This window comes from Pelodiscus sinensis, chromosome 2 (genome assembly GCF_049634645.1).
Source record: "Pelodiscus sinensis isolate JC-2024 chromosome 2, ASM4963464v1, whole genome shotgun sequence".
NCBI lineage: Eukaryota > Metazoa > Chordata > Testudines > Trionychidae > Pelodiscus > Pelodiscus sinensis.
In genome coordinates this window covers 247,414,141-247,440,838 of record NC_134712.1, presented here as the reverse complement: position 1 = coordinate 247,440,838, position 26,698 = coordinate 247,414,141, and the positions used below count along the sequence as shown (strand labels likewise).

Below are 26,698 nucleotides of genomic sequence, written 5' to 3'. Positions count from 1 at the left end.
CAGGCTCTCTAATACCTGCCTGTAATAGGAAGAAACACCTGAGAACTGGCCAACATGCTAAAGATTAGGGGCCAAATCTTGCAGTCATTTTGTGAACAGGGCTTCAGGATTGCCCCATATGAAGTTACCACAGAAGTCAAGCAAGACAAGCCTATTTTATGATGGAGTCACTTGCAGATAATTCTGTCATGATTGACTACGGTAAGGTGACAGTTGATATTTTGCACCTCAGTTTGAACTCTGATTCTTTTGTGTATTTGGTAAAGGATTATCAGATATCCAGGAGTTTGATGGGTGACGCTATGCAATATGTAACTAAAGCAAAAGTAAGCAAAGAACTTTTGAACTGAGTGCGCTTACAATGAGTTAGTCAAAGTTAAGTTTGAGCTTTTTCAAGTGACACTTTTTGTGACAACTTGACCGATGATTAACTGCTTCAAGGTCTCTGTCTCTATTTAAATGGAGCTTATTTTTCTGTTCATGATCTATTGTGTAACTGAAGTTTCAACTCAGATGAAATGATAAATCATAAATATTAGTATGTAAAGTTAGACTTTTTCAGGATCCTAGACTCACCAACTTCTTTAGTTAAATACTGTTTTCCAAAAATGAAAGGGTTCAGTAAGTGACTAAAAATTCAATGTATTGAAAATATTGGCCTTGTGGGGAAAACAGGCTGCAGTAAATTTAGATATATTCACTTGCTGGCTCTTCATTACCAGCAGATAAAGCACCTGTGGTGTTCTAGGTCAGTGGTCCCCAACCTTTTGGGGCTGCCGGGTGCTTGGGGGCGGGGCTGCTCATGTGCTGTGCGTAAGGGGGCGGGGCTGCTCACCGGCCACGTGACTGGGGCGGGGCCAAGTATGCGCCGCACGCCCGAGGCTGGCAGCAGCATGTGCTGCAATCCCCGGCAGGGGCTGCCCAGGTTCCGCGTGGCCGGGGTCGGTGCGGGCATGCGTGGTGCCCCCAGGGCCAGAGCCGGCAAGGGCCCCCAGGGCCGGGGCTGGCAAGGGCGCACGCAGGTGGGGCCGGGGCCAGGGCATGTGCGGCGCACCTGGGGGCAGGGCCAGGGCCGGCAAGGGCACGCGTGGCACGGCCGGGGCCGGCCTTGTGCCCGAGGCTGGCACCTGCCGCATGCCCGGGGGCGGGGCCAGCCCAGATTGCTCCGCGGGCGCACGTAAAGGGCCTGGCGGGCGCCATGGCGCCTGCGGGCACCGGGTTGGGGACCACGTTTCTAGGTTAAAGCTGCTCATAAAACTAATGTAGGGCAGTCCTTTATCTTGAAAATGTTCCACCCCTTGAGAATTATCAGCCTTGTAGGAGAGAGTGCCATGCTGCCCAGTTGAATGTTTTGAAAAAGAAACGAAGTCCCAGATGTTCATACTAAATAGGGTGGCTTGGCTTCCTCACTTGGGGAAGAGGCAAGAGGAAAAATGCAGTGAAGAGAAGGAAGAGATTTAATAGTTGGTGGTTAGATGAATGGGAGAACATAGAGTAGAGGCAGGCCAGCTGGCGGGGAAGAGAAGGAGCAATTGTCCAGGGGCCTGCCACAGTGGCAGTGCCTGGCGCACTGGGCCCTTTAAGTCGTAGATGGAGCCACAGCATGGCTGCTTTGGGCAACTCTAAGACGTGGGGGGGAGGCACCATGCTCTGGGCAGCACTGGGGGAGGGAGGAGGAGCCATTATCTCCCTCTCCCTTCCCTGCTTGCCCAGGGGCCGGGTATGGCTGTTGGTGCCCCGAAGTAGAGGCTATGGGATTGTATGTATCTGAGGGTGCTGAAGAGACACTGTGAGGTTAACATTTTTAACTTCCCTACCTACATTACAACAAACTGCAAACTAAGTGTCAGCTGAAAAATTTAGTTTGTGGCTGAGCATATCAATCAGACTGCACTTTTTCTGTGGGAATACAGTTGTAGTAAATTAGGCCAAATGCAGCAATCTGGTATGGGTTAATGTGAAGGTGACTCTGGAATGGTATTGGCAGAACTCTGCTCTATAGGATACCAACTCTTATTTCCATGTAGCCAAATAATGCATTAACAGCTCTGCTGGCAAGCGGTGCAGTAAAACTGGATTTCAGAATTTTTATAATTGCTACGGAGAATTGTAAGAACTGTAGCTCATTATTTTAATAACAATAGTACCACATTTTTTCCAGCTCTACAAATTTGTTTTAGCGAGTGTGTTTGTGGAAAAAGAGATAAACCCAATAGGAACTGAATAGCTCAAGGGATTGGTAATATGATGTGTGGAGTCTTTCATCTCTAATGGCCAGTTTGAAACAAGGCCAAGTTGGTAGTGGTTGAAAGCTGTTACTATTTTATGGCCATTCTGTAGCCTGTGGAAATTGAGCTGATGGTATGACAAAAGCCAGTATCCAGTTGGAAAGTGTTCCTATGTAGAAACCTACTGTTTCTATTTTCAAGGTTCTTTTACATATATAAACACCCAATTTAATTATAATGTAAGCGAACTTCCTTCCCCTCTCACTACTTTGGTATAACCTGAGAACTAACTACTTCTAGCTTTTGGGAAGGAATTGCGAACTGGGAAGAACCAGCTCCTGATCCTGCCCCTCAGTTTTCACAGATGAAGGTATATATGCTTTAGGAATGTGTTTTAAATGAGCATATATGAGAATTGGAGCCCTGTAATATATATATATATCAATGATATTGTCACATCAGCAAGTATATCCAGCCATTTACAAAATCTAAATTGGATACTTGTTTGAAATGCAAACCAAGCTCAAACCTGGAATCTCTCTTCCATTACTTCATGCATCAGATGGAGTGGGCTGCAGCCCATGAAAGCTAATGCCCTAATAAATGTGTTAGCCTTTAAGGTTCCACAAGACTCTTTGTTTTTGCTGAAACAGACTAACATGGCTACCCCTCTGAAACTCATCCATTTCTAGTGCCAACGAGTGGGTGTTGCAAAATTATTTGGGTCTCTAGAGGTAAGAAGCAGACGTTGTGACTCCACAGTATGCTGTCTCATTGATTTATGTAACAGCTTGTGGCAGCTGTTAAAGGAGCTTTATGCTCGCCCTCGATTGCAATTGCTGTAAAGGAAATGAGATCAGGAAATCCAAGAATTCAGTGGATGAACACACAGGAGAATTTCCTGGTCTATTTCTAGCCTCTAGACTGTTTGACATGGAAATTTAACTTTCAGGAACACGTGGGCAAAAGCCTCCTGCTGGGTACTGGGGAGAATGTTGGACAAATTTTCATTGAAGATAGCCTGATTAGTCCAGTAAGGTGTGATGGAAGCATGTCTCTCATTCTCTCTGCTCCTCCCAAACACCATGAACCACTTTTCAGTCAACTATTATGCTTCAAAATATCCCTGTGATGTAATGTGCTTTGTTGTATAGCTGGCACTCCAAGGGTTTGTGGTTTGCCTGTGGTCCAACAGCTACTTGGGTCACAGCTGGGAATAGAAACCATGCCTCTGTGCTCCCTGTCACTTTTGTTAACCACTAGCTATTGGCATTGGGGGGGAGGTAAAAATACTTAAAGTGAGTAATAAGATTCTGTAGATTGTAGCAAGATCCTGAACAGTGGAATTGCAGCCTACTTGCACCCTCCCTATTGCCCCAGCTTATTTACCTATTCTTTGAGACCAGGCAGTCATTCTATTCTAGCATTTCAGATGCAGATTCAGCTACCGGTTGGACCACCCTGGTCTGACACACACTGGACCCAACAGCTCCTGAACAAGAGAGCTTGGCAGAACAGGGGAAGTCAGTGCCACTCCCTGGCAAGGCTCCCTTCAGGGCTGCTGTCCCTTCTGCTGCTGCCACCACCAGCTCAGGCATGGCTCCTGGCTGCCGTTTCTGTCACTGACACCCTAGCAAGTTTTCCAGCCCGCCTGCCACAGACTGAGCAGGGCTCTGGCCACTGGCAGGACCACGAATGTTGCCAAACCAGATAGTCCCAGTTTAGACCTGTAGACCATTTGGTGCATCACCTTTTATGTCCAACAAACACAGCTGCATTCACAGTGCAAGTTATCCAATTTCTTCAATTTTTTCTTTATTCCATGAGCAATTCAGTATCTCTTAAAGCTACTAAAATAATCTTGAGATACTGTTTGGCAATTTGGCATTTGTTTGGCATATTTTAGTCAAGCTAGAACTGACTTACTTTCCTTTTAATAGGTGGAAGTTTGTGACTTGAAATCCTTGTTAGGCATAAGATTTGTCGGGGAAGCTGTTAATACAAAATCCGGTACCAAGTCCTAACTGCTGCTTTCCATTTTATTTTTTCAAATTTCCATAACTTCTGCTTATTCTGTATACAAAGGATTGATGGAAAAGTCTCTGGTGTTACGGCACTAACCTCACTGTTAATAAGGTATGAGAGAAGACCGTTGTCACTAAAAAATGATACATTTCAGCTAAAATAAGCCATGCTCTCATATTAGTATCTTGAGTGTCCTCTAATGGGATTACAACCTGGCTTTGTAGGGAGTAAGGGCTTAGTTATTTCCAGTGATAGGTCTCATCCATCTCTGCCTATTGGAGGTGAGGAAGAGACCAAGAGGACACATGTTCGTCTTGTGTAACTGATTGTGCTACAAGTTTCCCCGAGCTTTTGTAGTACATGATTGTATGTGTTATAACATACTTTCTGTGATATACAGTTTTCTTCAGGTGCTTATGCATGTTGATTCCACAGTAGCTGTGTGCACATGCCGAGCATAGTCACTGGAAATTTTTCACTCGGTAATACCCACTGGATTGTCTCTGGCGCCCCCTGGTGCCGTGCCCTGTAGCGTTGGTATGAGGGGCCCAGCTTACCCTGTGCCCTCACATTCCTTCTTACCATCCATGACAGTTGCTGGAATTTCTTGCTGCGGCAAGCTGTTGCCAGTGTTCTTTGTTCTTTGTTCCTTCATATCTGTATAGTTAGTGTAAATGGTTGTTAGTTAACGTTTCTCCATCAATGGTGTTTTGCCTGCTCCCAGTGCTGAGGCATGCCTTGGTCAGTGGGCTTGAAGCCCTGTGCTCTCACAACGAGGCTGTGTCTTTGAGCAGTGAGTGTGTTTTCTGCCTCGAACGTTTGAATGATTGTCAGATGCCCAACATGTGTAAACCCCGTACAAAGAACTGGGAGGCCAAGTTAAAAGTTCCTATTGATGGAAATAGCGCTCAGACCTTCTTCTGGACTGAGTCAGTCACACTTGCTGCCTCAGCATCAGTGCAGAGTGCTCCTCCTCCTTGCATAAGGGAGTCCAGTACCCTTTGCCATCCGTGATGCTGTGAAAGAAGCATCAGAAGCAGCTGGGTGAGAGGAAGCATTCCCCTACTCCGAAGGCCAGCCGTGGAGAGCAGTGTGTGACCAAGTTGGGCTGCTTCTCTGCCCCAGCATCGCAGATGGCACCGTTGATTGCAGCCCACTTGCAGATGCCATTGAGTCTGGTCCTAGATGAGCAATCAGCACTGAAGGGACAGTGCATCACTATCGCTGTCACAGAACCATCCACAGGTGGTGCTCACTATGGCCAGAGACCTGCTGGCACTCCCAGTGCAGCTATCATGGGCAACCCAAGTCTGTGGCATCAGTGCCATTGGACAGGATGAAGTCTGTAGTAACTCTCTGCAGTTCCATTCTCAGCCCTATGGTGCTGTCCCGGGGAAAACCATCCTTGCTAACCCCAGTGCAAGCATCTCTGTCCCAGCACTCTCCTCCAGCACAAGTGGCAACTGCACTCTCGTGTCCCTGGAGGAAAGCTCATCGTCTGTGTCAGTTTGTCGTACTTCTCAGCCTCGTAACCACCCTTGTTACCTATCCAGTCTGCCTTGCCCAGCTGTGGATCCAGGCAAAGGAGAACCACTGAGCACTTGCCTAATGGCGATTGGCCTCTGCCAGTGCAGTGTCCCTGTTGGAATCTGTGGGGATCACACCTCCGCAACACACACACACTGATGCCAGAGTCTCAGCCACCTGGACTCTGGTACTGAGTCTGGTTCCAAGCTTCAGGATCTGAATCTGTGAGGTTCCATTGGTCTAGAACAGTGTTACCCAATCAGTGGTATGAGTACCCTTAGGGGTACTCAAGAGAAGTCCGGGGGGGTACGTCAACACAACTGAAATTTGTAGAAAACTGAATTCTTGTTTTAAGTTTTACAGCGCTTTATTATTTTTGTACTTTTTAACCCAAAAATGTCATCGCCCGCCCGGTGACGTTTAAGTTTAAACAAATGTGTTGCAATGGTAGAAAAAAAATGTCTGAAAACTGTAGGTACTGGGGGTACTTTGTAATCTCTCTCTCTCCCTCACATTTTTTAAAAAGGTTGAGAAACACTGGTCTAGAAGGAAAGGAGGAGGGACCAGGCAGTCTTCAGCTCTTCCATAGATGAGGCAGTGTCGAGGGTGGGTGCATCCCCTCCTTAAGATGGCTTTTAAGGTCCACCAGAAGCTGCTGAAAGGGTAGCCAGCAGCTCAGACTTTCAAGTGGAGGTTGCAGAAGAATTCTCCTACAGTCTGTTTGTCATTCTGGCTGCTGCAGGCCTTTCAGAATTGGTCTTGCTGCTTAATGAGGCCATTGAAGATCCTGGGCAACCCCCTTATCTCCTTCCCCCCCACCACGTCAAAAAGAGTCCAAGGAAGTATTTTGTACCTGCCTAGGAGTTCCAATTATGATTTAGTTTTAATACTTGCGTCATCTCCCCTCCCTCAGGGGTTCTTGGTGGTGTTTGTAACTGGTGACTGGAAAATGCAGAGCTTACAAGGGGTGATGGCTGAAACAGAAGACTCTAAACCCCCCTAACCTTTTTGGTAGAAAAGCTTATCCAATTGGCAGTTCTCTTGTTCAGCCTGGCAGTGGCCAGCGGGTGTTGAGCGCATGGTTGTAGTGGTGGGCTTCCTAAGAAGATAAGGGTGCAAGCTTGTCAGTACCTGTATGACTGGCCCAGGAATCCAGTGTGAGAAGCAATATGAGCCAGTGACTCGGCATCAGTCTGAGTTTCCTGCATGCCGCCTTCTTCCTTCAGAGCCTGTTGGGAACTGCAACTGCCTGAAACCCTTCCGTTCCTTCCCTCTGAGCCGAGCAGTGATTACTATTTGTGTGGTGGTCTCTGCTGGGTCTTGAATGGCAGCCAGCAGCTCTGCAGCATATTTTTGGGGGATGGGGAGGAAATTCTGCGGAAAACATTAATTTCTGCACAAATTCTGCTTTGCACAATGTTTCAGAATCCCCCCCGGAGTAGAGGGTGAAGGGAAGGACAACAGAGCTGTTGTATTGGCTCTAACTGTGCCATTGGATCATTTCCATATTTTTGTGACATCCTCTTGTGACCAGCTTTACAGTCAGAACCAGTTGGCAGTATGGCATTCAACTTCTGTACCTCCCCCATGAATCTGAGACTTAAAGATTGCAGCAGAAGCACTGAAACAGCCAATCTGAATTTTTTTTAAGTGGTGAGCATATATTTTTAGTCCTACCTTTTTTCAGAAGAGAAGACTATTAGCTCTGACCTCCTATGGCTTACAAACAGTTCTATTCCCTGAGATGCACCAATTTCTTTTTATGTGGTTTGATCAGTGTAAACTAAGACAAGTCTCCATTCTTCAGTTAATCTAAACTGATAGAGCACTGATGTTTTATAATCAACCATTTAACTTCAGGCTTTATAGGAAAAAGCTAAAAGAAGCATGACAGAGAAAAAACTTAACATTGAGGGAGCGGAATGATCATTTGGTAGCAGAGACTGCATAGCATTTATTTTGCTTTGTAATGCAGGCATATTCCTTGTGCTTTGAAATCACCTGTGGATAAAGATTATCTATTGGAAGCAATCTGCAAATTGATTGGAATAATTTTTATTAAATCAGGCTAGTTGTATTTAGTGTAAATTTTCTGAGGGTTTTTATTGCCATTAGCGGAAAATAATAATTCTTGTATCTCATTACACCTACCCTTTTTAAAAATAAAACTTGTCAGGGCTAACCATTCCTCCTTCGTTCCAAATTATGCACCATGGATTCAGCCAGGGAAAATTTATTGTTACATCTGATGTAAATTATACTTCATGGTCATATGACTGAAGGCTGTGCTGACAGCCAACCCTCTAGCCTAGAAGCTTGTACAATGCTTTACAAAGCCAAGATAAAACTACATTTACTGTAATGGAAGGAATTGCTTAGTTTTTGTTACTTAACTGGTAGATTGCAAAGACCTTGGGATTCCAGTTCTTGATCATTAAGAACATGAAGTACAAATTCTCCTTCTGTGAATCTGTGTAATCCTCTATTTACCCAAGTCAAATGTTTATTGGATTTTAACTTAGAATTTCCAGGACTTTCTCATACTCTTTAAAATCAGAGGGGTAGCCGTGTTAGTCTATAAGGGTGTCACAGAACTCCTTGTCGCTTTTGTAGATCCAGACTAACAGATGTATTAGAGCATAAGCTTTCGTGGGCAAAGACCTGCTTCGTCAGATGAATGTAGTGGAAATTTCCAGAGGCAGGTATAAATATGCAGGCCAGAATAAGGCTAGAGATAATGAGGTTAATTCAGTCGGAGGGTGAGGCCCACTTCTAGCACCTGATGTGGAGGTGTGAACATCAAGAGAGGAGAAACTGCTTTTGTACTGGGCTAGCCATTCACCTTCTTTATTTGATCCTAAACTGATGGTGTCAAATTTGCAGATGAACTGTAGCTCAGCAGTTTCTCTTTGAAGTCTGGTCTTGAAGTTTTTTGCTGCAGGATGGCTACCTTTAAATCTGCTACTGAGAGTCCAGGGAGATTGAAGTGTTCTCCCACAGGTGTTTGTATATTGCCATTCTTAATATCTGATTTGTGTCCATTTATTCTTTTACCTAGGGACTGTGCAGTTTGGCCGATGTATATAGCAGAAGGGTATTGCTGGCACGTGATGATGTATATTATATTGGTAGATGTGCAGGTGAATGAACCAGTGATGGTGTGGCTGATCTGGTTAGGTCCTGCAATGGTGTTGCTGGTGTAGATATGAGGGCAGAGTTGGCACCGAGGTCTGTTGCTTGGATTGGTTCCTGAGTTAGTTACTGTGGTGTGGTGTATAGCTGATGGTGAGAATTTTTCATGTTGGCGTATTGTCTGTGGGTGAAGACTGGCCTGTCTCCCAAGGCCTGTGAAAGTGGGGAATCATTGTCCAGGATGGGTTGTAGATCACTGATGATTCGTTGGAGAGGTTTTAGCTGAAGACTATAGGTGATGGCCAGTGGTGTTCTGTTGGTTTCTTTCTTGGGCTTGTCTTGTAGTAGGAGGCTTCTGGGTACATGTCTGGCTCTGTCAATCTGTTTCCTCACTTCCTCGTGCGGGTATCGTAGTTTCAAGCATGCTTGTAAAGATCTTATAGATGTTGGTCTCTGTCTGAGGGGTTGGAGCAGATGCGGTTGTACCTTAGTGCTTGGCTGTAGACAACGGATCGTGTGGTGTGTCCAGGATGGAAGCTGAAGGCATGAAGGTAGGCATAGCGGTTGGTAGGTTTTCAGTATAGGGTGGTGGTTATTGTTGTACCTCGGTGTTTTCGTACCTTCGGTACCTTCGGTGGTCTGGACAGTCAGTGTCCGCATCGTCTGGTCAGGGTTGTCCTGGCGCGCTCCTGACAGGACCTCTACTCCATTGTTAAACTTTCGGCTGCATGCGTAACAATCGGTACTCCCTTTATCTAGAGTGTTAGACCCCGTGCACTTGGGTCAACACAAGAGATCTCTGAGAGGCCCCGGAAACGACAGATGCAGGCAAGGTTTGAAATCAATCGAGCAGGTTTATTGTCAAATGCGAAGCTCTACCAGTTGGTAACAGAGATCAGTACAATGTTACACTACTGGGCACTACGGCCCGCGTTGACAAGGTACCAACACCGGGCAGGCCTATTGCCATAGAACAGATATTAACAGCAGTTAGTCAAAGTTAAGCTACTGTGCACTCTGTAAGTTTAGGCAATGACACCTGCCGTTCAGGGGCCTAGTGCGCCCCCCCCCCCCAAGGTCGGCCGGAGAGCACCCTCTGCGGTGTCCTTTTATAGGCAGGTACAAACAACTTATATCATTTCTTTACGCACCAGGTTACCACCCTCTGTTGCCTAGTTACCACCCCTCACCTTTCGGAAGGGGGGCTTATTTACTATCCTTCATGCTGTCAATTTCGACCCAGTCCTGAACCTAGGTCGGTATGTGCATTAGTTTTTAGGGAGTTTTTGTACCAAGACATTTCTTATTAAGATGTTCCATTACTCCCCTTTGGCTTACAGTCTGTACCCAGTGCCTCCCTGTGTCATTCCATACTCGACCTAACTTACAGAATCACACAGTTATCAATAGGGCCTCTTTCTTGGCTCCTGTTACTGAACCAAAGTCTTGCTCACTAGATTGCAGGTCTGTTGCTGTTTTCATGTTATAGGCCTCTATTTAGGCCTGCTGACTCGTTACTGACCCTCAACTTACTACAGTTATGTGACTGTTACTTATTTGCACCGTGTTGTCCAGGAAGAGGATCACTTCTGTAGACTGGTCCAGGCTGAGGTTGATGGGGTGGAAGCTGTTGAAATCGTGGTGGAATTCTTCCAGAGTCTCCTTCACATGGGTCCAGACGATGTCATCAATGTAGCGTAGGTAGAGAAGGGGTTTTAGTGGATGAGAGATTGGCATACTCTTTGTTACCTCTGATGGCAACCCAAATATAGGCCAGTTGAATTCCTTCCAGTTTCCCAAGATAGGTGATCATTACCAAAAGGCTGAGTACCTTTAAACTGCTTTATTTGTTTTTCTTTGCTTTGACTGTAAATGCTAATCTGTTTATAACAATTTTAATATAGAAGTGGATTAGGAGTATATTCTTAGACTTAAGAGTTGCAAACAATGTAATGTCTTAGGCGAGATGATTCTCTAACTACTGCTTGGAGGTTTGTTTGTACTCTGTTACAGAGAAAGTTGTCATGGGGCAATGAGAAGGCTGAGTGAATATTTCTTTCCATCTGTAGAGCCTTGCAAATCTGTGGCTATCCACTTCATGTCCACAGGAATCCACATCCGTGGATGCAGATATCTGGTTCATTTTTTGTGGATATGGATGTGGATATAAATTGTCTGCTCAGGGCTCTCCCGATCTGTTTAAAAGACTGGAGCACTGATTAGAAGATGGGCCAGGGTTGCCTTCCCCTTTCTTTTACTAAAATCATCCATTTTCAAAGGGAAAATAAACCAGCAAAAAGCAGCTCTGGGTAAATTCTTGAGAAAGATGGCCACAAGGATGAGAGGGGAATGGAGGAGAAGAAAGAGCAATCATGGTCTTCAGAGGAGAGGAATAAGATGTGGGACTGAGGCCAAGTCTACACTGGCGAGTCCTCTGCAATGTAACACTAGCTATTGGCAAGGCACTTGGCTCACACTAGCTCGGCAGTTAGTATGCTCTAGGTAAACCACCTCTGCGAGAAATGTAGAGCTTGCTGTGCTCAGAATAGTGCACTTGTGCCTGTATGGACACCATAGTGCAGTACTGAGTCCTGACTGGCCTCCAGTGCCATCTCCATGCCACCACAGCAAGGGTTTTCCCAGCCCTTTCCTCTGCCCCGCTGCATCTATGGTTTCCCTTGGTGCCTTTAGTGGTGAACTCCCCATTGTGGGGTTCCTGTATGTTCTGTATGCTTGCTGTGGGACAGGCAGTGCTAGGTATGTGGACAGGGCAAGTGTTTCAAAGGGGTTTGGGCAGTGCTGTTACATGGATCTTCTGTGACATGTTGCAGTTTTGTCCTGGATAGAGCTGGCCTCAGAATGCCAATCTCAGGAATTTCTAATTCCTGCACAGGCACAGAAGTGCCCAAGAAAGGCTAGAGAAGAGGTTTTGCCAGACATCGTGAGCCATGCAGATGCCGAACACACACAATTGCAGGAATGGAGGGACAGGGACAGGAGGGAGCATCGGAGAGCACGCAGTGGTGCCTAAGAATTATGGAACGGCAAGCGAACAAGCTGGAGATGCTGCCAGCGCTATACATGGAGCAGCTGTATGATCAGCCCCCTGCAGCCGGTGTCCCAAAACGTTTTCTAATATACCCCCTCTCCCTGCCAATGCAATTTGGGTACCACTTTGTCTTCTGGCACCACCTGACACACTCCACACATTCCCACCCAGCCTCCACCAATGCAGACAGGCTGTTAATGCACCTAATGCCAATCAGCGTGCAGCTTATCCCTGATGAAGCTCAGGTCACCCTTCCACAGCACATCAGATGGCAGGGCTGCATATGAAACATGGATATCTACCAACCTGTGAAATTCTCTGGGCATGCCTCACCAGCTGCCTCTCCCGGGCTTCCACGGTGCACAAGTGTTTCATGCTTCACAGGAAACTTGTTCACGGTGTTTAATAAATGAAATTCACATGTTACAAAGAAATCTTTAAACCATTACATGTGAGTTCGTGTACTCCAGCAAAGCTATGGTCACTGTAGCACTAAGTGCAGCGAACAGACCAATGAGAGTAACCTCCTAGCAATGCAGTCACTGCGCTGTCATGCATAGCAACAAGTTGGCCTGACTTTGCACGTCAGATTGCTGCCTCAAGGGACCCCTCATTGCACTTGTCTTCAAGTCGTCAGCGTCAAGTCCAAGTCGAGTTTCAAGTCTCTACAGTTCAAGTCTCAAGTTGAGCTCCGAGTCCCTAAAGTCATTTTCGAGTCAAGTCCCAAGTTGAGTCTCAAGTCTTAATTTAAAAAATGTCAAGTCACTTTTGTACAAGCCATCAATATCAGCATTTTCAGACAATTTTTTCACCAAGTCGATTTAACAAAATTAGCAAGTCTCAAGTTGAGTCCCAAGTCACAGACAATGAACCCGCATCAAGTCTCGAGTCGAGTCACCTAGGCGACTTCAGTGGGACTCGAGTCAACAACTCTGCCTCATTGGCATGGCCCAACGCTGTGCTCCTCTAATAGCCCTTGTCTTAGACTGTTCAGACTTGGCCTCCAGGTGCTGTGCATCAGTGGTCCAACCCTGAGTAAGGCTTTTATACTTCCCTTCCAAATATTATGGAGGGTGCAGCACATGGCGATAACCATAGGATTGTTATCGGCCAAGTCCAGCTTTCTGTACAAACCTCGCCAATGGGCCTTTAGAAGCCAAAAGCACATTCTACAGTCCTTTTGCTCCTGCTCATTATATTATTGTAGTACTCCTGCTGTTGTCAAGGCCCCCTGTTTATGGTTTCATGAGCCATGCATTTCAGAGTAAGTCCCTGCTTGTAGCTTTCTGAAAGATGTTCCGAAAAGCATTCTGAAAGATGTGTTCACCATGCACTTTTCCGGACCAGCCTGCAGTAATGTCCGTGAAATGCCCATGGTGATCCACAAGTGCCTGAATAACCAAGGAGAAATACCCCTTGTGGTTAATGTATTTGGAGGCTAGGTGGCCTGGTGCCAGAACAGGAATGTGTGCACCATCTGTCACCCCACTCCACTTTGGGAAGTCCATCCGTGTGAAGCCATCCAGAATTTCATGCACATTTCTCAGAGTCATAGTCTTCCAGAACAGGATCTGATTGATTGGCCTGGCACACTTCCATCAGCATGAGTCCAGTGGTCGACTTTCCCACTCCGAAATGATTGGCGACTGAGCAAAAGCTGTTTGGAATAGCTGGCTTCCATCGTGCTATCACCAATGCTTCTCTACCAGCAGGGCTGCTCTCATTCCTCTGGCCTTGGGCTGCAGGCTGAGGGCAAGCTTAGCGCACAGTCTCATGAAAGTGGGTTTCCTCATCTGAAAGTTCTGCAGCCAATGCTAGGCATCCCAGGCTTGCCTGACTCTGCAATCCCACCCACACAGAGCTTGTTTCCCAAGCCCAAAAGCAACATTTCACTGTGACCATCTCCTCTATAATGTCAAAATAAATGTTTCATATGAATTCTGCTCAGACTCCTTATGGTCACTTTGCAGCTTGGGGAAAAACTTGACTGCCTTTATGATGTGTCAGCACTTTCATCAATAGCTGGGGATCCATTCCTGCACAGTGAGGCGGCAAACCATGCAGCAAAGAAGCTGTTGAGAGATGGTGCCAAAGGCAGACAGAAGTGCACGGGTTTCTGGGATGCAAAGTGATGCACCATGGGGCATTGGGATAGGATCCAGGATTTCCTGCACCTCCCCACAAATCTCTGTGGCAGAAGAGATGGTCTGTGAGCTGCCCAGAATGCACTGCTCCAAAAGGTGCTGCAAGTGTGGTCACGCTGACGGCTGACAATATGGACACCCAATAGCCTTTTTATTGCTGCATTCCGTGAGTAGCGCTGTACCTGCCAGCACTTTACATGGGGTGTTTTGCCTAAAAAAAATTCAGGTAGTTTGGTAGCTGGCTGGCTGACCACTGAACCCCTTTACCTGATTGCTTCCTTGCTCTTCTTCACCTGTTTTAACTTTATTTACTCTATATAATTATAAATATTTTGAGGTAGGGAGTATCTCATCTCTATTTAACACCAAGCATAGCACTAGCCTGTAGTCACTAAAATAATAAAAATAGTAGAATCATAAAAATGTAGAGCTGGAAGGGACCTCAGAGGCCATCAGGTCCAGCTCCTTGGACTGAGGCAGAACCATGTGTACCTAGGCAGGTGTTTGTCTAACCTGTTCTTAAAATCATCCCTGTGTTGCAAGCACATGTTTCAACTGCTCACTTAATATTTTGAAGCTTCATTTAAAGTGTGAATAACTACTAATTTCATTGTAACTTGTAGGTACTTTTTCTTTCCAAGATAAATAACGGTATCTTGGGCTGAGTAAACTCAGATAAATATTGAGGAATGTATTAATCGAGGTTATAATGATTACTCTTTGAATAGGAAACACCTTCAAATTCTTGTATGTGGTAATAAACATATCCTGGACAATAAATCACTCGCTATTCAGCTTTTGACTTGATTCAAACCAGGAAATGCTTATAAGTGGGAGGCAGCTTTAAGTGATTATTTTCATGTGTTTCTTGTGGGTAACATTAAGAAACTCCAATTTCAAATTATTCTCCTTTTTGGTTATACTGATGGTAAGGCCTAGGCCATGCAGTGGTGCATGAAGGCAATGATAGATGTTTAGATGTTTCAATGAACTCTTTAGATGTTTCAGTGAGCTTGGAAAGCAATGAACATGATGGAAAGGATGGAATTTTTCTGTGATATGGTAAAACGAAAATGGTAGCATGCCTAAGAATAGCTTGAATCGGAGTCATTTTGTGGCTATGGCCTGGAGTGTATACTAAGGATGTTAAGGACTAGTTGACTATCTGATGAGCATTTGCTTATCGGCTAGTCAGATGGCGAGTTGATACCCCACCCCCTTTGCCTCTATCAGATAGAGGCAGAAAAAAGGAGGGAGAGGGGGAAGAAGGGGTACTTCAAAGCAGCAGCGCCGCACAGCTGAGCCGGGGATCAGCTGTTTGGCGTTGCTGCTTTGAAACCCCAAGGCAGCATTTCAAAGGGGCAGCTGCCGAACAGCTGATCTGCGGCTTAGCTGTGTGGTGCTGCCACTTCAAAATGCTGTGGAGCCCGGGGTCAGCTGGGGACTCTCCAGTTAACCCCATGTTCCGAGCGGCTTTTCCCCAGAACCCAGGATCCTCTGGGGAGTCCCCAGCAGACCCCGGGATTTGCGTGGCATGCAGCGCAGCATAGAGCCTAGAGTCAGCGGCGAACTCTGAGTCCCCCACTGACCACAGGCTTCATGGCTTTGAAATGCATGAGCCCCCAGTAGGGACTCTTGTATATTTCAAAGCAGGCACACACGCCTGCAGCCCAGAGTCAGTGGGACTTCCTTCTGGCCCCAAGTTGCATGCAGAGTTCTGCATTTCTCCTTTGAAATGTACAAGAGCACCAGTGGGGGCTTTTGTACATTTCAAAGGAGGAATGCGGACGTTCCTATCGACTAGTCAAGTAGTCAATGGAAATTCCATCTACTATTCGACTAGTCAGTTAACCGCAGTTTAACATCTTTAGTGTATATCACATTGAGTAATAGCTTTCTTAGAAAATGTGTTGGATAAAATGCCACCTTGAACAATGATATAGTTCTCAAATTTGACTTAATTTTTTGCAGCCTCTATAAGTTGACAGTTTTCTTTAAACTTTAAAACAGAAGGTCTTTTTGGAGCTAGCATAGAGCACCATTTTAAGACTCTTAGCAAACCTCTGAGAACTTGCGCGATTCAAGGAATAAAAGGATTCTTCTGCTGATGCTTTTACTAGCTGCACTCTAAGTGCCTGCCTTAACTCTCTTAATACCCAGTATTATTCAGCAACATATCCTGGCAAGGGTGGAACAATCTGGCCTTCTCTGAGTCTGCATGGAGCTTGTTACCCAATTGTTTGTGTGTAAGTGGAAATGGAACTGGTTTCTAAATAGCACAGTGCATGATAGTTAACACATTTCCCTTAGCTGACTGTTTTGTAAATGTCAGCCAAGTTTTATCTCTAGTACTTGATTGAATAGACAGTAAATTTTACTTAGTGTGCTAGCCAGCTGTGATGTAGTGTAGCCAGAGGGTGAATTATAGGCTTTGTACCATTGCACAGCCAAATGTTAGACCGATCTTACTCGGAAAACTGTTATCGTATCTAGTGCTGAATTGTTAGTAAACGGAAAGAGTCATTTGGTGCTAGTTCCACCTGTATTAGCATAGGGGGACAAGACACCAACAGCTGCCCTCCATTCGTGCTGTTCTCTTCTTCCCAAACTCAACCCTCCACCTTTCCCTTATACCATTTTGATCTGCAACCTTTTGTCAACCAGCATTGTCTTGGGGTGAGACAAACTGGCAGCCAGAAGGAAATGGCATGGCAATGTTGCTGTAGAAAGTGACTTACTCTGCCAGTTAACCAGAAGGCTTCACTGCACAATCTCTGTACCTGGGTAACTGCTAGGAGGAGTTCCTGGAGCTGGTTTTGTTTGGCTAGCGCATATTTCTTGCTGAAGAAGGGCTATCTCCATATCTGGCGAACTGGTGCCATTTGCTATCCAGTTTTTATCACCTTCTAAACTTTCTCGGTTCTAGATGCTGTTTGGAACAAAATCCTGGTGGAATCCATCCTCCTGTGCTCCAAGAGAGCTTGCCTGTGACAGAATTCAGGAAAGGCTTAAGTTCTTAGGCTATGTCTATACTGCGCTCTCTTGCGCAAGAAAATATGCAAATGAGGCAAAGTGGTGACTATTGCCGCACCTCATTTTCATACTTAATGAGCACCATTTTTGAGCAAGGGGCTTTTGCGCAAAGAGGAGCCATCTACATGGCTCCTTTTTGCACAAAACCCTCCTCTTGTGCAAAAGCTGTTCTGCCTGAAAAAAAGCGGCAGATTGGCTCTTGCGCAAGAGGGGGTTTTGGCGCAAAAAGGAGCTGTGTAGATGGCTCCTTTTTGCACAAAAGCCCCTTGAGCAAAATGGTGGCACATTAAGTATGCAAACGAGGCATGGCGATATTCACTGCTTCACTGCATTTGCATATTTTCTTGTGCAAGAGAGCACAAAATAGAGGTAGCCCCAGTGTGTATAAAAGAGTAAACAACTCTCAAATGCTATTGGTACTGGGATTGTTGTATGTCCATTTACAAGAGGAGTTGTTGGGAGGGTTAAGGTTAATATGGTTTTTAACCCAGTGTACTGTGGTATTTTTTGGAATGAGTATATAAATGTAAGTTTCCACACACACACTCTCTCTGTCTCTTTTGACCTGGGTAAAATGAGTTGGTCTATCTAGCTTGCAGTGAACATTTGTCCTACTTACAATTGAGTCGCCAGTTGCTACAATAAAACTATATGTTGGTTCTCTGATACTACAGGGGTAAGGTAGGTAGATGAGGTACACTTGAATCTCAGTACTCTGAGTGTCCCTAATCTGTGAACACCTCTGGTACAGATCCTGGCAGGGGGAGGAGGAAGCGACTCTGCACTACTCCTCCTCCCGTACCACCACCTCTTGTTAGCTCTTCCATTACTGATGCACGTGTCATCTCAAGATGGACACCGCTAGTAACTAAGGCTACATATAGACGGCAGCGCTAATGCTGTGTCCAAGGAACATGTCTGCTTTTCCAAAAAAAATTCAGAAAAATGGACGCACTCTTTTGCCCTCCTTGTGAACCTTGTTCTACGAGGAAGAAAGGATGTGTCGGAAGAGTAGTTCTTTCTAAAATTTGCCGCCGTGTAGAGGTGCCAAATTTTGGAAAAGCCTCTTTGGACAGAAAAGTGGGAAAATATGCAAATTTTGGATTGCAATTTGTGTATTTGAGTTCTTTCCGACTTACCTTTGTAGTCTAGATGTAGTCTTTGTCACAGCTGACAGGATGTTATATATTCAAATATTATTCAAAATAATGCTATTGACTCCAATTTACCATTATAAAAATAAATGTAGACTCCCTATCCATGGGCTGTCTTTGTCTAATTTTGTTCTGATATATGCTTTTTTGGGAGGAGGGGGCAGGCAAATACCTTATGCTGGGTTTGGAAGAGCATTCTATACATTAAATTGGAAGTGAATTTAGCTGAGACTGATAGACACGTCAAGCTACTGCCATTTTCAGGACTTTCCAGAAGAACAAAAGGAAGTCACGAAGTATAAAGATACTTTCAAGGCCCTAACATCTCCTTGCCCAGCCAAACCCACATTACACTCCTGTGTTGTGTGTGCAAGAAATAGTTTGTAGTTTTTGCTTAAGAGTACTTACTGTTGCTTTATTTTCTGCAGGGATGTGAAGGCAGGGAATATTCTTCTTGGAGAAGATGGCTCAGTACAGATTGCAGGTAACTTCTTTATCAACTTGGAGTGAAGAGACTATGGGTGGTAATTGATGTTCCCTCTAATCTTTTCCATCTATGTGTAGAATAAATTTTATTTGTACCAAAGTGTGTGCGATTGTGCATCACCAGTAGAAACAAAACCTAGCTGTGGGCATTCTACTAGTCAGCTGGGCAGCATTTGAATCTCTCCTGAGTGGCCACACTAGTGCACAGTTTACAGGGAATGCTGGCAGTAATGTATTGTTTGGTATTTGGCTTGCAATGGTAAGTAGAAACCCAATTAAAAATGCCACATTGCCAGATGGTCCCACATTTCAGACAAGATTTCTAGGAGCAGTTTTTCTTTGATGTATTTTCTCAATATTTTGATATTTTAACATTACTGTGCTGGAAATGGTGTCTATTAGCGTGAATGAATTTCAGCATAAACTTTATCGGTTGCTTGGATGCGGCTTTATTTAAGAAGTAATAGAGCTAATCAAAACAATAAAATGGCAACTTAACAGGATTGAATAGTACATTGTACGAAGTATATATGGTATTGTTTAACATCCCTGCTGGAAAGTGGGTAGAATATTTTGAAATAAATTGCTGCTCCCCATGTCCTTCATGAGGAAAGTCTAGATCATCCACTTAGCAGGACAGGAGAGCTAATAATGGATAACATCAAAAAGGCTGAGGTGTTTAGTGTCTGTTTTGCTTCATTCTTCACTTAAAAAGGTAAATTGTCACCAATACATACCACAACTAATCTTTTAACAAAAGAGGAAAGGAATGCAAGTCCAAGTAGGGAAAGAACCATTAGTTAAATTATATTCAAGTGAGCAGGGCCTGATTAAAATTCACACTGAGGTACTTAAGGAAGTAGTTGAAGCAGTCTCAGGACTGTCAGTGATGATCTTCAAGAACTCATAGAGGATGAGTTAGCTCCTAAAGAACTGGAGAAGGGTAGATCAATGTACCCATCATCTTAAAAAGGGGCAGAAGGAGAAGACTTGGGAAGTTATAGACCAGTCAGTACAACTTTGATACCTGGAAAGATGCTGGAGCAAATTATTATTCAGTTTGTAAGCACTAGAAGATAGTAGGGTTATAAGAAATATACAATATGGATTTGTCAAGAACAAGTTAGGCCAAATCAACCTAATTTTCTTCTTTTGGCAGGGTTACAGGCCTAGTTAATGGGGAACTGTATGTGTGATATATCTTAATTTTTGTTAAGGATTTTAACACATTCTAATGTTGACATTGTCATAGTAAACTAGAAAGATGTGTTCTGTATGAAATTACTGTAAGATGAGTGCACAACTAGTTGAAAGACTAATCAGAGTAGTTATGAATGGTTCCCTTTCTGGTATTTGCCTCACCATGTTGGCTACGTCTACACTGGCCCCTTTTCCGGAAGGGGCATGTAAATTTCACTAGTCGTCGTAGGGAAATCCGGGGGGGATTTAAATATCCCCCGCGGCATTTAAATAAAAATGTCCGCCGCTTTTTTCCGGCTTTTAAAAAAGCCGGAAAAGAGCGTCTAGACTGGCCCCGATCCTCCGGAAAAAGTGCCCTTTTCCGGAGGCTCTTATTCTTACTTTGAAGTGCCCTTTTCCGGAGGATCGGGGCCAGTCTAGACGCTCTTTTCCAGCTTTTTTAAAAGCCGGAAAAAAGCGGCGGACATTTTTATTTAAATGCCACGGGGGATATTTAAATCCCCCCCGGATTTCCCTACGACGACTAGTGAAATTTACATGCCCCTTCCGGAAAAGGGGCCAGTGTAGACGTAGCCCTAGTGTCAAATGGCTGAACATTCTTTGAAGAGGGATAGTGTTTGGTTCTTATTTTACATTTTTTATCTGAAAAGAGGTTTTCCATATTTTTTTTTGTTTAGACTTTTATTGAGTGTAATACCCCTCTGACAAACTTCTTGCTGCTTGTATCCTCCCATGAAATGCAGAGATCTCACCAGAAAAGTGGTGTTAAAATCTTTCCATGTGCAATGTGACAAGTGTGTACAGCATGCTCTACTGACTCTGTGCAGGGGGGGAACAAATCTTGGTACAGAAAGGTGCAACACTGTGACATAAGATTTCTGTATAAACCCTAGAATAGATTTGCTTTCCCTTAAATAGTCCCAGAGCTCTTAATACTTGCTATTGTGCTACTCAGTGAAACATAAGGAATTCATCGCATGTCAACTGATAGCATGTAATGTGTAACTTGCGAAATTTCTCAATTGGACAAGCCGTTACTAATAAAAACCCTTCAGTTGTAGTGGTTCGAGACCCTGTTTAATGGGGTTGCCAAAGCTGGTGTTAGACTGTTTGGGGCTCAGGGCTGAAGCCTGAGCTAAAATGTCACCACCTAGGGCCAAAGCCTGAAAGCTTCTGCTCTTGGTGGCAGGGTTCAGGTTTACAGGCACCCTACCTGGGGCTACAACTGGGCTTCAGTTTTAGCCCCCACATTACAGTGCAGCCAGACTCAGGTGAGCTCTGGTTTCAGTCCCCCCTGCCTGACAATAAAAATTACTGCTCTACCCAGGAGAGGGTTGTGTTGCAATGAAATTTGAGAACCTCGTCTGCAGTGTAGTATTTTGGCTTTTAGGTATAGAACTCTAGATCTTCTTAACTTTATTAATAGACTTTCCCTTATTACAGTAGGGGAATGAGCTCCTATTTCTGTTTTTTAATTCCTGGGCCAAGGTTAGCTTGCTGTTAGGCAACTTGCTGGTGTATAACTTCTGTGTTATCTCAGTTTATCAGCTGCTGAGGTGCTTAGGTGCTTGATGTGCATATTTATTATTTCTGTTAGAGGGTTCTCAGCTGAGTAATAGGTAACTTGTAATTTGACCAAATGTGCATTAAATCACTTGCTTATGTTGACATTGGATATCAATGGCCTTGTTCTTCAAAGTACGTGTGGGTGTAACCACACTGGTAAGATATCTGTGGGATAACTCTATATACTAATGAGAGGCCAAAATCCCCAGCATTAAAACGTGGAATCTACCTAGTTATACACACCATGAACTCCGCTCATTGTAATGTGTGGCTTTGCTCTCAAGATATATGTAAGGACTAGTTTCAGAATCTTTGATAGGATAATTTGGTGGCAATGCCTAAACGGTGCAAAATCATGAAGCTCATAAAAGTTGAAGGAAATGTTTTCCCTTTTGTGAAAGCAGCTGCTGGTTTGACCATTTTGTTTTAAAAACTCACAAAGTGGGGGGTAGGGGAGAGACACTTTAAATGAAGCTTTGCTGATCAAAACTTAGAATCTCCATTCTGCAGGAAATTCTAACCGTTCAAAATTTCCTTTAGATCCAAACTGGAATGAAATGTCAAATTCTTTTGAACAATTTCCCCTATGTTTTTTTTAATTATTGAAACAACTCATTGAAGCATTTTTGTTTGACATTATATGTTTATTGAAGTGAATCTTGTTGACGTTTTCAATTCAATCTCCAGGAAACATTTGTAGGAAACATTGCATTTTTGTTGCAACAGCCTTTTCCAACAGAAAAGTATTCCACTGGAAAATTTATCAGCAGCTGTAGAATGAAGCATGTAGGGCCAGATCCTCAATTGGTGAATATTGATGTAGCTCCAAGGATGTGGCAGGTGCTTAGAGTAGGGATGTAACCGATTAATTGGTGAGCATCACCCTTACCAGGTGTTTCTTACCAATAACTAGATTACCGGCAGTCCAGCTGAGCTGGAGCAGCTCCCCACCCACAATGCAGCAGGCCCAACCCGAGTAGCCCTCATCCACGGTGGGCTCACCCCAATCTAGCTGGGGTAGCCCACTGTGTGGTTGGTTCAGACGGGCTGGAGCAGCCTTCTGGCAATACTGCAGGTAGGGAGGCTGCTCCAGCCATGCCAGGCTCACCACACCCGTGCTTGCAGGATCCCAGATAAGCAGTTAACTGATTAGACCTAACGGTTAACCAGTTAAATGGGATTTTACATCTCTAGCTTTAAAGTACCTAAAATAAGTCTCTCTTGGGGATATCAACCTTAATTTATTTTTAAATTTAATCCCTATTCCCACCCATCCAAAGAAACCTCTGAACCATCAGGAACATCTTCTTGGTTCCTTTCACCTTCACGGTTCCCTCCTACTGTTTGGCACTTAAAATTTGACCTGCCAAGTATTTGGGTCAAGAATTGTCACTAAAACATAGGTGTAAAGCACACTGGAGCCCTGATCCTGATTAAATTTCCTAGTCTCTACCATTATATAGCTACCAGTAACCTTAATCTAGTAAACAGTCCACAGGAGAACATTCTAGCAACTTCCGTCAGCAGCCAAAAATAGAAGCGTGTGTTTTGTTTATATAACTGATCAAAACAGTCAAGATGAACAAGATGTCTCTTAACTGTTAGATTCTATTTGTAATTTTAAATTGCCAATTTGTGTTGTTTGAAAACCACTTTAAAAATTATGTGAATTCAGGTTAAGGAATGAGGCTACGAGGTAGACTGGAGAGTGTCTGGAAATTAAAGAAGCATTTGCTAGAAGTACAAATTCTAAAAATTCCTATAGCTGCCATAAAAAAGTGGAGTTCAGCACCCATTAAAGTGCTAGAACTCCGTACTTTTACTCATGGAGAGTGTATCCTGCTAATTTTAGAAACGTCATAGCTACCTGGCAAAGTCATTAAATTGCCATTGAAAGACGTGGAGATGCTCATTTAGGTCCAAATGAAGTTGATTCCTCTAAGGGGATGTCAGTCTGCTCCTGTGATTTGATATCAATTGTTGGGGTATTATGATTAAAAGATACTTGAACTCGGAATTTGTTTTTCTGCATGTTGGATTAATGCCAGTCAGTTGAGCAGCATAACCCTTTCCTTTTCTAGATGTCATTGCTCTGGGCTTTGCTAGTGATGGTTGCAATGTAAATTGAAATCGCTTTGCCCTCTTGCGTTCCAACATCTCTGGGTCCATTACTGTGTTGTGATCTGACCATTAAACTGCTCTGCACTAGCATTTCGATTCCATTTGGGGACTGGTACATACTGTCAAAAACTTAGTATAAACTGTATGTACACCAAGAGGGTTTGTTATAACTGTACCAGGAATCCTTTTCTAGTGTAGAGTAAGCCTAAGTAAATTGAGAATCCTTAGTGAACTAGTGTATAATATTTGTATCCTAGGGTGTGTCTAGACTACAGGGTTTTGTCGACAAAAGTGGACTTTTGTTGACAAAACTAAACCTGCGTCTACACTACCGCTGAGTTCTGCTGACGTAACGTCGACAGAACTCAGCAGTTTTGTCGACGCTGGTAAACCTCATTTTACGAGGAATAACGCCTTTTGTCGACAGAGTTCTGTCGAGAGAAGGCATTATTGCATCTAAACTGTCCTTTGCGTCCACACTGTTATGTCGACAAAGCATGTAGTCTAGACGCTCTTTGTCGATAGAAGCTTTGTTGACAGTATCTGTTGACAAAACTTCTGTCGACAAAACCCTGTAGTCTAGACGTACCCCTAGAGTGGCTGTTTGGTGCAGAGCTAATCATTTAACCCGCTCTGATTCATTGTGATGCTACTATACTTAAAGCTGCTTTACATTTGTTCTTCTTGAATTGTAGCAGAAGAGTAGGAGGCTGTTCTAGGGCTAAACGTTTGTTCAAATTGCTATCTGGACTGGAGGATCCTTGTATACAATACTGAGGTGGCAGAAATCTTGTGCTGTCCTTGTTGAGGATTTGTAAACAAACCCCTTTGTTCAATATATATTTTGAGCTGTTTTTCAAAAACCGCTTTCTTTTGAGCTTAATGTTCATACTATTGACATTGTGTAGTGGTTAAAATAGGGTTTGAAGTCAGAAGGCCCAGGGAAAGTCAGTGATTCACTAACTAACCCTGGGCAAATTGCCTAATGGCTCACACTTCATCCAGTCATAAAAATGGGCAGACAAAATGTATGCAACTTTCCACTAATTCATATCAGCTCCTCACCAGTTCATTCTGTTCCTGGTTTCTCTTAACCCATTGTGGCAAAATAGATGCAATAAATATCTAGGGCTAAATGGACACAGGAACTTAGGAGTCCTGCTGATCAGTAGAATCCGAGCTGAGAGTTAGGTGTCCAGGCTCCCTGTACAATGCATGATAGCGAGGTGGCAGTGGTGGTGAAGGAGGGCAGTTAGGTACCAAAGGTGTGACGGCCACTAATTGGGCATACTTCATAGACTTAGGGTTAAAAGGGCCGATCATGATCATACTGTCTGACACATTGCCCCTATCTCTAGCTGAGTTACTGAAGTCCTCAAATCATGGTTTAAAGACTGTAAGTTACAGGGGATCTACCATTTACTGCTTTTAACCTGCACGCAACCCATGTTGCAGAGGAAGGTGAAGTACTGGCCAAATAGATGAGGAGCGATAGGCCCGATAGAGCTAGACTTTAGTAAGGCTTTTGACATAATTCTACATGATCTTATTATAAGCAAGCTAAACTATGGAAAGGAAACATGGTAAACAAGGAAAACTGACTGCACCATTGGAGATGCTGTAGAAACATAGACTGCTGTACCACATCAGGGTAATAGTCCATTTAGACCTGTTTTTGAGTACTAGATTCATCAGAGGACAGTGCAAAAATGATAAACAGTTATGGAATCAGCATAAATAGAAACCTTGGCTGAGAGAGACCAGAGGTTCTTGCTAGGGATGTAAGTGAGTAGTTGATTAGTCTACTCCCTGATAAGGCTTATTGGGTAGTCAAGTCGACTACTCACAATTCTCTTCCCCTTTGCTGGAGCGGGGGTTGGAGATCAATATTGGACCTCCACAAACTCAACTGCTTGGTCCGATTCCAGCAATTGAAGATAGTGGCGAGGGTTACCATCATTCCTGCCTTGGAATAGGGAGCACAGCAGTTTACCCACAACCTCTACGATGCTTATTTTCATATCTCAATACATGCATCATGAAGACATTTTCTGTCATTTACACTAAAGGACCTACATTTCTGGTACAGAATGCTACCATTTGGACTCTGAACAGCCCCACAAGTCTTCTAAGTACTGGCAGTGGTAGCTGCACACTTGGGCAGAATGGGGATCACAATATTCCCTTACTTAGACAACTGCCTTCCAAAGGGCCTAATAGCATGTGACACACAACAAACAGTCGAAACCACCAGACCCCTGTTTGTGAGCCTGGGGCTCCAGATAAGCCTACCGAAGTGCATACTAAGTCCTACCCAGAGGTTAGAATTTATAAGAGCGCACCTAGACTGCAGGATGCCAATAGCCTGCCTCATTGCCAGAACACAGATTTTCAGCAGTCAAAGACCTCATATCGGTAGCACAGACCAGTCAGTCCATAATAGCCTGACACTGCCTACAATTTCTAGGCTATATGATGACAGCCACGTTTGTGGTACCACATACCTGCCGTCACATCTGGCCCCTCCAGGCATGGTTATGCACAGTATACAGGCCGCATATCCATCATATAATGTCTTACTATACCAGGCAAGATAAAGACCTCCCTCACATGGTGAACTTTGCACGACAATGTACACATTGGGGTCCCTTCCAATGACTGCCCACATCACTAACAATCACCATAGATGCTTTGCTACTGAGCTGGGGAGCACATTTGGGCCGTCAAGTAGTCCAAGCACAATGGGCCCTGAAGGAAGTCAAACAACCTACTCGAGCTCAGGGCAGTCTGAAACGCCTGCATATACTTTCTCTCGCTAATCCAAAAGAGAGCGATCTAAATACTTAGTGTCGCTACAATGTACTGTATGAACTGGCAGGGAGAGCTTGGTCCTATCTGCTCGGTTGGGAAGCAGTTTGCCTGTGGAATGGTGCATCCCACAAAACATAAACCTGGTTGCAACCTATCTCCCTGGCAAGGACTATGTATTTGCAGACAACCTAAGTAGACACTTCCCGTAGAACCATGAGTGAG

The 26,698-nt window shown here is 44.3% G+C and overlaps 1 protein-coding gene across 2 annotated transcripts in view; it reads left to right on the top strand.

The window, feature by feature from the left end:
• OXSR1 (oxidative stress responsive kinase 1) overlaps positions 1-26,698 on the top strand; it is a 136,401-nt gene that overhangs the window by 66,842 nt on the left and 42,861 nt on the right. For both annotated transcript variants that reach the window (XM_075922856.1, XM_075922857.1), the window contains one exon: positions 18,721-18,776. In XM_075922856.1, coding sequence (XP_075778971.1) covers positions 18,721-18,776 — 56 coding nt within the window. The remainder of the gene's footprint in view (positions 1-18,720; positions 18,777-26,698) is intronic.